The sequence below is a fragment of the Nannobrachium achirus genome (assembly GCF_963921795.1).
Source record: "Nannobrachium achirus genome assembly, chromosome: 5".
Taxonomy (NCBI): domain Eukaryota; kingdom Metazoa; phylum Chordata; class Actinopteri; order Myctophiformes; family Myctophidae; genus Nannobrachium; species Nannobrachium achirus.
Genome location: NC_137814.1, coordinates 21,919,641 through 21,935,338, shown reverse-complemented (window position 1 = coordinate 21,935,338; position 15,698 = coordinate 21,919,641). Strand labels below are relative to the sequence as shown.

The 15,698-nt window shown below is 40.9% G+C and overlaps 1 protein-coding gene across 1 annotated transcript; it reads left to right on the top strand.

The window, feature by feature from the left end:
- Positions 1 to 550: 550 nt before the first annotated feature.
- On the top strand, positions 551 to 10,594 carry nop9 (NOP9 nucleolar protein; the record flags this gene model as incomplete). Its single annotated transcript, XM_080725632.1, has 12 exons — positions 551 to 608; positions 868 to 1,137; positions 1,919 to 2,155; positions 3,096 to 3,299; positions 4,018 to 4,125; positions 4,583 to 4,724; positions 5,127 to 5,319; positions 6,680 to 6,820; positions 7,052 to 7,171; positions 7,358 to 7,570; positions 9,335 to 9,440; positions 10,440 to 10,594. The coding sequence occupies exons 2-12, from the start codon at positions 918 to 920 to the stop codon at positions 10,592 to 10,594; spliced, it is 1,839 nt and encodes a 612-aa protein (XP_080581758.1). The 5' UTR covers positions 551 to 608; positions 868 to 917.
- Positions 10,595 to 15,698: the final 5,104 nt, after the last annotated feature.

Genomic DNA, 15,698 nt, shown 5'->3' with positions numbered 1-15,698 from the left:
ATAAATGAAATTGTTGTCCCGCCAGATAATATTTTCTGTTTATAAAAGAGCTGGAGACTGTAGAGAGGGAGACCCCTGAACAAACAATGATTGCTCTCAGAATATAGATCTTTAATTTTCTTTTAATAAAAAAAAAAAAACTTTTAATGACAAAGATAGGCCTATAGGCTATATCACTTACAGCTAGGGTGACCAGATCCAAACTGGTTATTCGAGGGACAGAAGTATTGTTTGTGTGGGACAATACAATGTGGGACGGGCAGGCAGGGTGTTAATAGCAACTTAGGCTACTTAAGTTATTAAATGCTTTGAGGTCATTTGATACTGCCTATCGTTTTGTTAGTAACCTGCTGTAGCCTAGGGGATATTTCTCACGTTATTTTAACAGGCTTAAAGCATCCAATTATTAGGAGGATACCCAACCCTATAATTTATTCGTGAGAGAGCATTGCCCAGCATTCTGGGCACTTTGGAACAGTGGGCACTAGGGAAATCTGGGCACCAAAACAGAGTGGGTGGGACTCAAAGGATACGTCATTATTACGCGACACAACACCACACTGCCAAAAGTTTCACATGTTAGTACCTATGGTTAGTACCTTTCCATGGTGAGTAGAAATAAGAATACATTTTCATGAGTGTGGTTTATTATTTATTGCCGCTTAAAACTATAAATGATAACAATAGCAAGTTCCCACTCGTTGCAGTGAAATGTTCATGCTGTTATAGTGTTACGTGGCTGCTATAAAGATCTTACAACGTTGCTTAGCTAGCTAGCTTTAGCAACATAAAGCCCCATGCGATAGAAGAAGAGGGTTTCTGTTGCCTGACACGTCCACAAATGTTTTTGTTTATTCCCGACTGAAGGTTATTCTGAAAACGTAAAACTTTACCCACGCCATTAATCATCTGCTGCCATGCAAGGTAAAGTAGAGAAGAATAAGCCACAGAAAGATGGAGGAAAGAAGAGGAAACATCCCGGTGATGAAGGAGAAGGAGCAGAGAGCAGAAAGAAGGGACATCATGAAGATGATGGAGCTAATAGTAACAAGAAGCACCTGGACGCCACCAGTGTGGGATACTTCCGCAGGGTTGGAGAACGACTCTCTGAAGCCTTTGAAGGGGACGAGGAGAGAGGTGAGAACTACGGGCTTAGGGAATGGATGCATACAGGAAGGGTGGGCTATTTCTTTACTCCAAAATGTGAAAACGTAAAGAAGAATAAAAGTTTGTCTGAAAATAATGTAAAGTGTACATCAGGGGTCAGCAACCTTTTTGAAATGTAGTGCCATGTTTTTATTTTCTAGAGTGTCAGTGTGCCATGTCAACATACATTTTAATGACAAATATTTTGACATATTTTGATTGTCAGGACATTGTTATAATGATCATTAGACCCAGAGCAATAATCCACCTATCTCCCCGACTCCCTCCCCTGTCAGAGTTCAGAGTTTTAATGAATGTAGACGTTTGTGCAAGATGCAATTTGCTATAAATTAGCTAACTTCGTTTAATTGACCACGTAAAAAAAAAAGGACAAATATTTTGACATATTTTGATTGGCAGGACATTGTTATAAGGATCATTAGACCCAGAGCAATAACCCATCTATCTTCCAGACTCCTTCCCCAGTCAGAGTTCAGAGTTTTAATAAATGTAGAATTTTGTGCAAGATGTAATCTCTAATTTAATTGACCCAAGTTTTTTTTTATTTTATTTTTATGTTTTTATAATAAAATCCTCCGTCACACTTTTGCCAGTGTGCCGGTGATCACCCTCCCCTGTGCCAATGTAGGTCACTCAATAGTTTTATCAATGCATGACCTAAAATAGACCGGCTGTTTTGGATCCTATTTCATTCATTTAATTGTGTCGGTCTGTGAGTTAATTTGTCTCTTTAATATTTCCTTATTTGTAGTGATGTTCGTGCAGAACGTGCTCACAGAGGTGAAAGGTCAAGCTGCGCTGGTTGCCATGGACAGGACCGGCAGTATCACTCTTCAGCGACTGCTGGAATTTGCCAGCACTAAACAAGTTGGGGAGGTTTTGGCTGAGCTGGGAGGAGACTCAGGTTCAGAGTTCAAGGCGGTGGCATGTGACCGATGCGGAGGTCACATCGTGGAGAGCGCACTCAGACAAATGTCTCGGTGGACAGGTAGACTGGACTCTTAAACTCTTGTCATATTTAAATGAAAAAAATATTGTTGCTGTCAGGCAGAAACCTTGTGTCTCCATATTTTAACTTAAATATATATTAATGGCCTACCTACATCGTCGTACAATAGTTTTTTGCAAAAGTAGCAAAAATAGCTACTCGTAATGGCGATAGTCGATGAGCTATTTTTGTGATGAGCTTTTTCTTTGCAATTTTAATACTTCTGTTGCCAACCCCGAGTTTCCCGAGTTTGTATAGGTACCCTGCCTGTGCCAACCCTGAGTTTCCCGAGTTTGGGCCGTATTTTTTTTTTTTTTCTTTTTTTTTTTCAAACATTTTTTTGGACCTCCAGAAATGTAATAGGCATGATCGCGAATCTTCGCGATCGCGAAATTGCATGTTTAACCCCCATACGAACCCATTCTTTCAAACATGGCAGCCATGTTTGTTTACATCTGAAGAAAACATAATGGCTGCTATATCATGAATGCCTGAACGGATTTCTAAGCGGATTCTTTTGTTTGAAAGCTGTGAACAGCGTGCACACACGTGCTGCATGATCTAGGCATGGGCGTGTACGATCCGTGCACTATGAATTACATGGAAGTCTATGGAGACCATGGCATATTGGACCTTCAAAGATATTTAATTGATTGCAACTTGAGTGTTAAAAAGAATCAAGTAGAAAATCAAGTCAAATGGTATATATTTAACCAATGGAAAGTATTAACAAGAGCTTGTAACTAAATAATAACTACATTGGATCCATTTCCTGAAAAGTAAATGTTTTGGACATACAACAAGATTTCTGCCCAACAGCGACAACATGCTAGTTATACTATGCAGCTGTTTGTTGGTTACCTGTTCACATTCGTGATATATGTTACTGTTTGCACAGCAAGAGAGAATATTTGATTTGGTTTTTCTGTGTGCACCTTAGCTGAGAAGGAGTCGTCAGATATCACAGAAGAAGAGGAGGGCGAGGACGGTGGGATACTGGAGGCTCAGGTGTTGTCTCTAAGTCAGATGGTGAGAGATAACACTGAAGAGTTCATCAAGCACACGCACGGCACGCATGTGGTCCGCACTCTTCTACATGTGCTGGCAGGCTGCCTGGGACCACCCAGGACGGAGTCGCACACAGGTATAAGGACAGAAAGACTGACTTTTAACCCATTTAGGCCTAGGATTATTGAATGCTTTAACCAGTAAAAAAATAGCAGATTTACAAGCTCACAGCGCGGCACCGAGTGCCGCGCTGCGAGCTTGTAGATCTGCTATTTTTTGAAAAAGTTGTGAAAATGTGTGCAAATCTTTGAATATGTGTATTTTCAAAGCGAACTTTTGTAACTCAAATTTTGCTTCTGGGTGGTCCCTGGAACTAGATATTTTGAGATGGGGGTCCGTGGCCAAATAAATATCATTTTGGGGGTCCTTCACATGAAAAGGTTTGAGAACCACTGACATAGTAGTCTCTCAAGAACTGAGCTCCAGTTAAGTGAAAAGGACCTTTTCTTTGATGATGGCAAGCCAGATTGGTGACATAGAAACATAGGTTTTTCAAAAAGTCTTTGAAGGGTTCAAAAGACACTTATAGAATCGGGTCAAAATTCTAATTTTCACGATTTTTAAAAAATAGCAGATCTACAAGCTCACAGTGCGGCACTCTGTGCCACGCTGTGAGCTTGTACATCTGCTATTTTTCAATAGTTAAAGCATGATACACAATGCAGTGTACCCGTTCTAAATGGGTTAAGCAGACACGCACAAACCTTACTTACTACTTCAAGTAGAAAATCTGATGCGGATGCAGATCTTAATTCTGCACTTGAATTAATATTTGTTCTCGTCACATTTACCAGGTTCAAAACACCGGAATTCTGTCCCTCAAATGTTTGACTTTGAGGTCCCCACGTCATTTTGGTATGAGCTGAGAAGTCTGACTGAAGCTATGATGAACAATGTCAATGGTGAGTTTGTCTTTCATCAACCGGCGTCAACACGTTAAACTTCATCCTAGTAAATAAGAGTTTATAGAAAACCCCATTGAAGATATAATGACACATTTCCACCCTTGTGAGGAAATTTGTTGGAAACTGTTTTCAACTATTTGCATTGAACAAGCGATTTAACCATGACTTAACCGCTGTATACATCATCGAAAAACAATTAGCTAAAGTATCAGATAGTAGCAGATTTTTAAGCTTACATGTTGCATCACTACATGTTGTGAGCTTTTAGATCTGCTATTTGTCTTTGAAAATAAAAAAAGAAATCTTATATTGAGCTATATTGAACCAATTACGCACTTATCTGCTGTGAAATGTAAGAAAAAACGGCTTTCACCTGCCGATTTCTGATATTGGCCGATACCGATGTCCATCCCTAAATGAAAGCATAATTTTCTTGTCATCATCTGTCTTTCAGTGAGTGTGACAGATGCAGCTGCTAGTGCTGTTTTCCAGACCATGCTGACCGTGTGCCACAGAAAACGACCCAAACTCTGCAAGAAGATCCTCACAAGTGTCGTCGAGTACTTGACCACGCGCAGCGCTGCCCCTGGAGTTAGGTCAGGGCAAACCTTTCAATGTCTTCACAGTAATCCTGTAATTCTCAATAAATGACCTACGTATTATGATGATAAAATCAAATGTGAACAAATGTTGTGGAGGAATATATATTTATGTCGTCGTTGTCGGGTGAAAACCTTGTACTTCCAAAACCGTTTGTTTCGCATTTATCATTTTAAAAATTATTTAAACTAGTGAAAACAGACGATCTACAAGCGTTGTGTGCTGCTTGTAGATCGGCTGTTTTCTCTACTTTTGTCCGACGGCCTTGTGTAATGAAGCAGGGCTTTACTTTGCGAAAGAACGTACACATTTGAAACTTGGAGATGCAAGGTTTCCACCCGACAATGACGATATGCTGTACCTTATTTTGTCTTCTTTTTCTTTCTAAAATCTATTAGTCCACTTCTGGTCTTCCTGAAGGACCAGGCTTCCAGTCGCCTCATTGAAGTAGTCCTCCAGCTGTCCCACAAGGCCCTTCTCCGTGACCTCTATAAGAACCACCTCAAGGGTCAGTTGGTCAACTTGTCACTCCATCCCATCGCCAACTTCACCATCCAGAGGCTTATCGCAGCCTCAGCCAAGTACAAAATGGTAGGTCCTAATTGTAATGCATAGTTTTCAGACCCTTCCAAGTTCTTCACACTGTTTCAGACCAATGTGGACCACAGCAAGCTAACCCTGATGACCCTATTTAGCGCATGTCAGCTTTTTGGAGCGGTGAAAGCGCTCCCAATAGACAGGTATGTCCGTGGGTATGTGGGTGGCTGGGTGGCTGGCGCTGTTTTGTGCAGGCCAGGCACACTCACCACTCACTCACAGGCACAGTTTACACTCACTCACTCACTCACTCACATAGGGTACAGCTGATCAAATTCACCGCTCCACTTCGAACCGAGGTTCGATTTTTTCTTAAAAAATGCTCAATGCATTGCGATGCAACGTGTTGCAATTTTCGCTGTTCGCTATATTGACAAAATATCTGTACATATGGCTTAAGTGGTTGAATTCGATACAATTGTTTTATTTTTCCCCTCATCAATCTACACACAACACTCCACAATGACAATGTTTTAATTTGATATATATATATATCTGTATATATATACACATAATCTTCACTTAGTACTTCGTTAAAGCACCCCTGGCAACAATGGCAGCTTGAGGCTGCCATTGTCTTCTTGGGAATGATCCTACAAGCTTGGCACACAATGACTTGGACGGTTCACCCGTTCTTCTTGGCTTATGATCAAACAGGTTGGATGTGGGAGTGTCTGTAAATCTTCACCACAATCAAACTGGTTTTTACTTTGCCATTGTGGGATATTGTGTGTGTAGAAGAACAGACAATAATTGAATCAGATGAATCCTTTCATTAAGTTTGAAACATAACATACCATGGGTCTTCAACAGGGTGTCTGGGACCCGTAGGGGGTCCTCAGAGTTACTACAAGGGGTCCTCCAAATCTTCCAATCCTTTTTATATCAACAATTTGAACCCTAGTGTCCATATTCTGAGAACTGTAGCTGAAAATAGCAGATTTACAAGCTCACAACGCCTCGCAGCGCAAGGCGTTGTGAGCTTGTAGATTGTGAGCTTGTAGTTTGTGAGCTTGTAGATCGGCAAAGATGTTTGGTGTAGAGGGAAAAAGGAGCAGACTAAGTACAGAGTGAAAGGTACCGTACATTTTATTAGGTAATGACGGCTCAAGTGGTTAAATATCTGAAAACACAAATTGACATGAATCCAAAATACGCTGATGATTGTGCTGTCATAGATATGGAATCTATGAAAAGGTTGTGGGGGTCCCTGCTTCCTCTCTCTCTCTCTCAAATAAGGGGTCCTTGGCCTGAAAATGTTGAAGACCCCCGGTGTAAACATCACCGCTTTATTGTCATTACTCCACGTGACTCACTATTCCCTCTTTTTTCCCCCATCCCCCCCTTCATGTAGTTCTTGAGGTTGTTTGATGAGCTTGTCCAGGGCATGGAGGCCATCTTGGCTGCAGGTCACATGGGTGTGGTTGTCCAGCTGGCTGAGGGCTGCGCTGAAAATGGGGAGAAACAGTCAGAGATGATGCAGTGCCTTCTCAACGTAAGCACTGTTCTCTCTCTCTCTCTCTCTCTCTCTCTCTCTCTCTCTCTCTCTCTCTCTCTCTCTCTCTCTCTCTCTCTCTCTCTCTCTCTCTCTCTCTCTCTCTCTCTCTCTCTCTCTCTCTCTCTCTCTCTGCACCCGTGCACTTCGTAGATTGTACAGTACATGAACTGTGAGTAAATAATCAAATGAGTTGCAGTGGTAAAGCTAGTTTATTTACCCCCTTCCCAGGCCTTCCACTGTGCGGAGCCTGGCACCCGGCACACCAGCTGCCTCCCGCTCTTCATGTCCCTGTTCACCTACGAGGTGTATTACCACTCTGACACAGCAGAGGGCGGCATTCAGACAGAAGTAAGTTGTTCACACCTATTATGTCTACTCCTCAGGCAAACTGATAAACCATGTTTTTTTTAACCATGTTTTAACCACTTAAACCCATGAAGAACATAGTCCGATGTAATTATGTTACCAACTCTTGAACTAAGCATGAGACCCACCCAATAGGCCGCAACTGACTTTTGTATGTTCGTCCCCAAGGTCCCTCTGAAATCCATATGTTACCATGGCTCGTGTCTGGTCCAAGCGTTGGCCAAATTCAAGGAGCGCTCACTCCTGCTTAACAGCTTGCGTGCCCTGACCCCAGACGACCTCCTGACCCTGGCCACCGACCCGGCGGGCAGCCATGTGCTCCAGGCTCTCATCACTACGTCCAGCGACAAGGGCCGGGGCAAGATACTGAGGAGACTTGAGGTAAGAAGAAGGCAACAGAATGGAAGTAGAATGTTGTAACCGCTATGGATAAAATCCCTAGCTATCCCAGAAACACTGTAGTACTACACCAAAGGCTCTTGGATATCCACATACTGTATTATACTGCGTTGGTTCTGAACCTTTGGGTCGGGACCCCCTGGGGGGTCCCCAAATTATTTTGGGGGGTCCCCAGATGATTAACTTAATGTGCAACATTGTTTTCTCACTCAACCGTAAACAAACTAACAAAGTGAATAGAGCACATTTATAAAGTGACAATGTAAGGACTTTTTAATACCTCTAAAATGACAAATTAAACACTGGCCAAATTGTCAAATATTAGAGGCAGAAATTGTGAAAATAGCTGATCTACATGCTCACAACGCCTCGCAATGTGAGCATGTAGATCCGCTATTTTCACTATAGAACCGTGTTATACAAAATGTAATGTCTCAACTCCCCAGTTAAAATATGAATACTTTGGGGGTCGTGGCCTGAAAAGGTTGAGAACCACTGTTATACTGCATGTCTGCATCATATGAAAAATGAAAGAATATCTCTATTCATGTATCTCTTTGATCCACATATACTGTATACTGTATGATATGAAAAATGTAAGAATATCTGTATTCATATATTCCTTTGACAATTCATACATTTTTTAATTCATGGGACCTGCCAACTGAACCAGTGAATGTTTTAATCCAAGGGTTAAAGTTTTCAGTCCTGGGGACTGTTTTCAGTCTTGAGGATTCCATATTTCTGAGATCAGTGCAGATCCGCCAAAAAATATAAAAATAAGGGAGAGGTGTAACGATGGCCGCGGCGTGAATGACAAAGTCGTCAAAAAGCTAGTCAAGCGATCTCCAAACTAAAAAGCAGTTATGATTTCAAGATATGAGTATTTGAATTGGCCAGACTAGAATAGAATACAACAGAACTTCAGAAGATACTTCTATAAAATGAAGCATGGATTTGGCACACACACATTCAGAGAAGACAGTTCAGAACTTCAGGGAAACACCCCAAATAGTGGTGTGCGCTTCAAGCACCATGTTTCAAAAATCACATCCTAAATTTCAGTCTTGGGATTTTTTTTTGTCTTTAACCCCTGGTTTTAACCCATTTAGGCCTAGAATTATTGAATGCTTTAACCAGTGAAAAATAGCAGATATACAAGCTCACAGCGCGGCACCGAGTGCCGCGCTGCGAGCTTGTAGATCTGCTATTTTTGAAAAAGTCGTGAAAATGTGTGCAAATCTTGGAACTAAATACTTTGAGATGGGGGTCCGTGGCCAAATTCATGTCATTTTGGGGGTCCTTCACATGAAAAAGTTTGAGAACCACTGACATAGTAGTCTCTCAAGAACAGACTAACTGAACTCCAGTTAAGTAAAAAGGGCCTTTTCTTTGACGATGGCTAGCAAGATTGCTGACATAGAAACATAGGTTTTTCAAAAAACCTTAGAAGGATTCAAAAGACACTTTTCGAATTTCGAATTTTCAAAATTTTTCAAAAATAGCAGATCTACAAGCTTGCAGCGCGGCACTCGGTGCCGCGCTGTGATCTTGTATATCTGCTATTTTGCAATAATGTGTACCCGTTCTAAATGGGTTAATCAACATGGCAGCACTTTGGTACACATGAATGCAGTGTGCTCAGGGCCACTGTCTTGTGTGTCTAATTGTCCGTTGGCTTGGATGGTGGTTAACTCTACATGACTCATCGGGCAATTTCCTCCCTCTCGCCGCCTATCCTTGCAGGGCCAGTATGTCCAGATGGCCTGCTCTCGCCTGGGCAGTCGGGTCCTGGAAGCCGTGTGGAACAGTGCCTCGGTCACTCAGAGGCAGAGCATCGCACAGGAACTAGGTACAGATAATTACCTGAACACGATTACTCTTACTATTGGGCCTATTTCTCCGCCAGGGTTAGTTGTGAGGAGTGGCAGATTCATTCATTGTGTGTAAATATTTCATCTTTTGCAATGTCAATATAGATGAGTGATCGAGCACATACCATAGAACAGAGCAACACGTTGATTTGCAGCTGGCTGCATCATACAGAATTCATAAGAGGAAGAAAAGAAAATGTGCTGGCAAGAACATTTTCAACTGTACAAGAGGACACCTAAAGCTAGTATTTCCTTTTATATTAGGTACTGGTAATAATTTCCTTAGACATCACCATATATCAACATCATAATATGCAACACATTTAATCTAAATCGCCTAAAGCATTTATAAAATCTGTGGAGTCTTTCTTGATCTATAGTCCTCAAGTGGTTCAGACAACCAGGGAAAAAGAATAACACAATGGCACTTTCCCACATGTCTTTGTGGGAAAATATATTTTATTAATTTATTCTTTGCACGAGACAACCATGAAATATTTTTTCACAGCAAGACAATAGTGCCTTCATGTGTTTTTGGGGACTATGGATCAAACAATACTCCCTGGATGTTGTTTTATATACATCTCCCCGTACTTCTAAAAGCCATCTAAGTTGTGGCCCATTAAAACCATGTAGCGCTTCCTCCTCCTGTTGTTAACATAGTACTACACAAAGTACTTGTTATTTTGGTTACATTACTTTGGAGGGGGTGGGAGGTTCAATTCCATGAAGGGAATACTCTTACACTACTCCTGTGTAAACAATCACCTGTAAGATAAAACGTGTCCATGGACACTATCAAACGGCATACGAATTATCATACAAATGTGCTGAAATCCAAATGGTAATTTAAAGGACCGATGTTCAACATGGGGGCCCACAGGGGTCCCCCAGCTATAGAAATCAAATGGACCCTTACAGATTTGTAAGTTGTGAGTTTAAAATGTATTTTCTTCTCTTGTCTGTTGCATTTCCAGCGGCAAGTGAAAACCAGTTGAGGTCCGATCAGTTTGCACGCCACATATGGGCAAAGTTTGCCCTGTCACACTTCGTTAACAGACGAGCCCAGTGGCAGGAACTACAGACGGGCCAATCAAAGAAAAGGAAGATGTTCAATGACATTCTTGACTGATGAGCAGAAATGTGATTTTATATTTTTTCTTCAATGGGGTTCTCTGTAATTGAAAATAAATAATCCATAAAAATCACTGTGTGATCATACTAATTCATTTGGTATATTTAAATTTGTTTAGTTTTTTTGTGCCCATCTTTTTTCTTTGACAAAAACAAAAGTGTCATATAATATTATGAGGTCTAGAGGGATTACATTTGTGCTGACCTGGGTCACCAAACCTTGGTCATGACACAGAAACCAAGCCAAAACCAATCAACTATGGTGAATCATCTATGATTGGAATTCCAAATTCTTACTGAGTCATCAAGGTTGGATTACCTGAGTAAGATGCACATGGGACAACAGGCCCCCTATTTAATTACACCGACCCAGGGATACAAATTAGATTTATTTTCTTTTTTTGATAATGGTGAATCTATTCTACAGACTTGAACTTCCCCACACACAAACATCAGAAGCCTTAAGCCGCCTCATGGAAACAGCCGGGAAATTGAGACTGGAGAGAAATCCATATCAAAGCTCCCAGAGAGGTGAATCAAATGAATGTTCACAGAAGGTTGCTGAAAACACCAGCTGAGTCACACAGAGAGAACATTAATTGAACAAGTGCTCTGAGGGCAGTGCGCTTGCTGGCAGATGCCCCCATAATCAGGGCGAGACTGCAACGCAGCGACGAGATGCGCCACAAGAACACTCTGCATGGGGTGGACCTTGTCTCAGGGAAGAGCAGGCGAAGCAGCTTTACAACAGCATATTAAACCTGCTGATCATGAGTAAAAAGACAAATTGACAATCTAGCAGACATAATATATCCTTGATTGAATTGCAGCCCTATTTGAAAGCAAACGCGAATGCATCTCCAATCGTAAAGATGCAAATTGCAAACACAATGTGCTCTGTTTTTATGTGCTGTGAGCTCAGATGCCCTTTGTTTTCCATTGTGTCCAATAAACTATTTCATCATTATTATATTATAGGTGGACAATTTAAAAACATTTTCTAAAATCTTCAGTTATTTATAATAATAGCCCACCTATAAGTTTGGAGGAACGGTTAGGCACCTGGGCTGTTTTGCTTTGCGAACATCTAGATCGGCTATTTTTGCTACAGTATATGGTTGGAGATGGGACTCTAAGATGATTTCTGTAGTGTTGTGTCTCACTCTTTTGATATCCTGAATATTGTTTTATTAGTGTGGCAACCAGACTAGTTCTTGTCCGACTTTACTTTTGTTTCTAGAGTAGAGTCCATTGAGTTCAATGGAGAAGTGGCTCCTATTCGGTTCCTCAAGCTGTACAGAAATGTAGATCTGACGTACAAAGATAAGCACGTCACTACCTGTGTGTCCCTTTTCCGATTGGACAATATAATGGATTTGAGGATTGGTCAAGCTTCACATGGCATCACAATATATAGGCAACCACACTTGCAATTTCCCACGTTTCTAGTTTTGAGCAGTGCTCCTGGAAGGAGCTAAGCTCCAACATCTAGCTTTGTCCGGGCGGCAAGCGTGGCCTACATCTTGGCACAAAGCGCTCAAAGTTTGTTGTATGCCCAGGGTCATATTGGCCAATCTTCGCAGGACGCTTACTGAAATTAACTTATAAATAGCATCGGTCATTTCACACTTGGTGTGATTCCTAAAATGACTCATTCTGAAATAATTTCCTAAACCAGTTTTACTGGGGCAGCAGTAATTTGAGGAATGCTATTTGTATGCTGAAGTTAATGGTGTCTAAGGTCTAGCCTACAGTTTTATTCATCAAGCCACATTTCTTTTTAGCAATTTTAATTTGAAAACATTTTGTTGTTCTGTGCCAGAGGACAGGATCTGCAAAAATGGCCCAATTCCAAATGGACCTCTTTTTAAAAACTATTTTACCATTTATCTTAACTTAACACCCAAGTGATGCATTTACATGAGGAGAAAAGCATTGTAAAGTATGTTACAGTATAAAACATTGGTACACTTGCAATGTGCCCCTTGCAAAAACTTGCAGTATTTGATCACCAGATGGTAGTGTGGAGAAGAAAAAACAAAACCCCTCCAGAGTAGGCAGTTATCACACAGCATCTAAAAAAACTACTAAGTAGAATCAAGTGGAGACTTTTTAAGGAATATACATTTTCAATGGCAGCCATATTGACAATGTGTAATGTGCCTTCTAGGTTTCACCAGTGATATAAGGTTGTGTTCCAAAAGTTTAAAACAGAGTCGAGGTGCTGTTATTGATCACGTTGGCTCACTGGAAATACACATTCTATACCGTCCAAAGCTACATACTGTATGACTCAGTCATTGTGAAATCACAAATCCCATTACATCCATTTATTCTTTGGTTTTCTGCCAAACTGAGCTTACAGAACATGTGGCTTTCCTTTTGCCATCTGACCTGCTTCAAATGAAAGAGACCACATGGCCCTTTGGTGGGGTGATATTCAAACAATAATTAGGGCAACACAACATTTATTTCCCTTGATATTAGAGCCACTTGTAACTTTTGACTATATAGCACATTATATCCCATACAAAGTTGTATGCAGGCCATAAGCAACAAATTCCACCCTAACCTGACTGTAGACTCAGGTGTGCTTCCCTGCTAGAGGTTTTAATTCAGTATTTGGTAGGGTACGACCAGTGGTGGGTTTTAAGCTACATGTCAGAAAATAAATGTCTGAGAGGAATAGAGAAGAGCAGGGTTGCATCCGAATAACATACATTCTGTACGTAGGCTACTATCTGCTAAACAGTGCTATTTTCAGCCTAGTATCTACTATATAACAGTATACTTTCACTTTGGACATGCTACATACTGTAGTGTTAGGAAAGTACTAAGTAGCCTATCCCATCTGGTCGTACTAGTAGGCCTATCCCTTGTACTATTTGTAGCTACTAAACTTTCGGACATACTAAAACGTAATTTGGCATACCAAATAGTATGTTAGTTTGCGATTTCGGAGAAAGACAAAATTGACAAATCAACATGGTAACTTTTTCGTAGATCTTCCATGGGGACTCCCACCACTGGTCAAACCCTACCGAAATAATTCAGTAAAGCCTGTAGAAGAGTGTACAGTAAAGGCATGGTGGGATTTGTTGCTTGTAAATGCAACGTTTTATTTGTATTGAACATAATGTGCTATTCAAAAGTTACATATCGTTGTGGTGCTAGAAGATATTGTCTTGAATTTAACTTTAATCCGGTGACAGAACGTGTTCATGTAACCTACTGTATAATTAGTTTTTAATTAATTGACAAGCATGGTATTCAGGTCTGTCTTCTCCTTGCTTGCGTTGTTGTTTGTTTATCCTAGCGCGGGGGGGGGGGTGTGTGTGTGTGTGTGTGTGTGTGTGTGTGTGTGTGTGTGTGTATAATCAGATTTTGTGCAAAAGCAGAGGAACTGTGACCTTTGACCCGTCGCTCCTTGAAAATAAACAACATTGTCATGCTCCTCTCAATGCCACGCAGTTGTCTAGATGCCACGTTGCACTGCCATCAATACAGCCTCCATGTGTTCAGAGCAGACACACACACACACACACACACACACACACACACACACACACACACACACACACACACACAGCACAGTGCACACATCCATTTCTGATATCATCTCCTATACAGTACCTAAAATGCCAACACCCACACCAAAGGTGAAGACGTTTTCTTTTTTTTGACATTTATCTTGTTTTTGCTTTTGCTAGGCTTTTGCTAGGCTGTCCCAATCTGTGATTTGTGAAACAGTGTGTGAAACAGTCCTCCAGCAGTGTTTCCTAAACCAGGGGTTACCAAACTTTTTTGTCTCAGCTAGGGTACCTCATAAATATGTGTTTAATCCGAGGCACCCCTACATTATAATTTTCACTCCCAGCACCTTATATTTATAGCATATCGTCGTTATCGGGTGGAGACCTTGTATGTCCAAAACCGTTCGTTTGTATTTATCATCTATAAAATGTACTAAACTAGTGAAAACAGCAGATCTACAAGCACACATGCGAGGCGCTGTGTGCTTGTAGATCGGCTGTTTTCACTAGTTTTGTGGGACAGTCTTGTATGATGAAGCAGGGCTTTGCTTTACTAAAAGACGTACACATTTGAAACTTGGAGATACGAGGTTTCTGCCCGACAGTGACAATATTTTAGTGATTATGTTAAATGTTGAGATAATAGCCATTTTGGTTAGAACTGACTGAAAATAACTCTGTACTTCAAGTTTAAAATGATACTAAATATTTTTTTCAAGTGTCCAAATAAATTCCAAATATTATCAATGATCTCGCGGCACCCCTGGACTGCCGTCGCGGCACCCCAGGGTGCCCCGTCACCCACTTTGAAAACCCCTGTCCTAAACAATGAGCACAGTAGTGCAGAAGTACGATGAGGTATTCTCATTCTGCACCTACTGTATATGTTCTTGTTGTTCCACATACAGCCACCCAGTCGAATAAATCTCAGATTGAGGCTTTAACCTTCTATTGCTTGTTTGGCCCATTCTAATACGGTTTCATTTTATAATAATGAGAACTTTAATCCACGAGGACAGCAAAGGACGGCTGAATAAAGTGGGGAGCTTTAAGGCTCATCTGGTACCGAGCTGGTGATTTTTCACCTTTGTTAGGCCACCTGTCTGTCTCCACATCCCTATAAAAATATTATTTTGCCTGGTCTCTTGGTGTAGGCCTATACTCCACGAATGAGTCAGTGGAAGAGAGAGAGAGGGAGATTATGTCACAATTTCAGAGACTGATTCAATGTAATAGACTAGAGGATTCAAATCTCATTTCTTTCTCCTCTTTGTTGTCTGAGCTTTGGCATGTAACACGGACAGATTTGAAGCCGCTCTATTTTATTTCTGCTTCTAGTAGCTTGTGTGACCAAATCCTCTTAACCCTAGAACACGAAAGCTATCACTAACACCGGGTTTAATTTACCCGATATACTATATTTAATACAGAATACATCAAAATAAAGCACAACAATACATGACAACTTGAGGTACGAAAAAAAAAGAAAGAAAAACAGATCATGGGAAATCATGTGAAAAACAGATCATGTGAAAAAAAATGGGTATTGTTTTAAAAATATTCATAAAA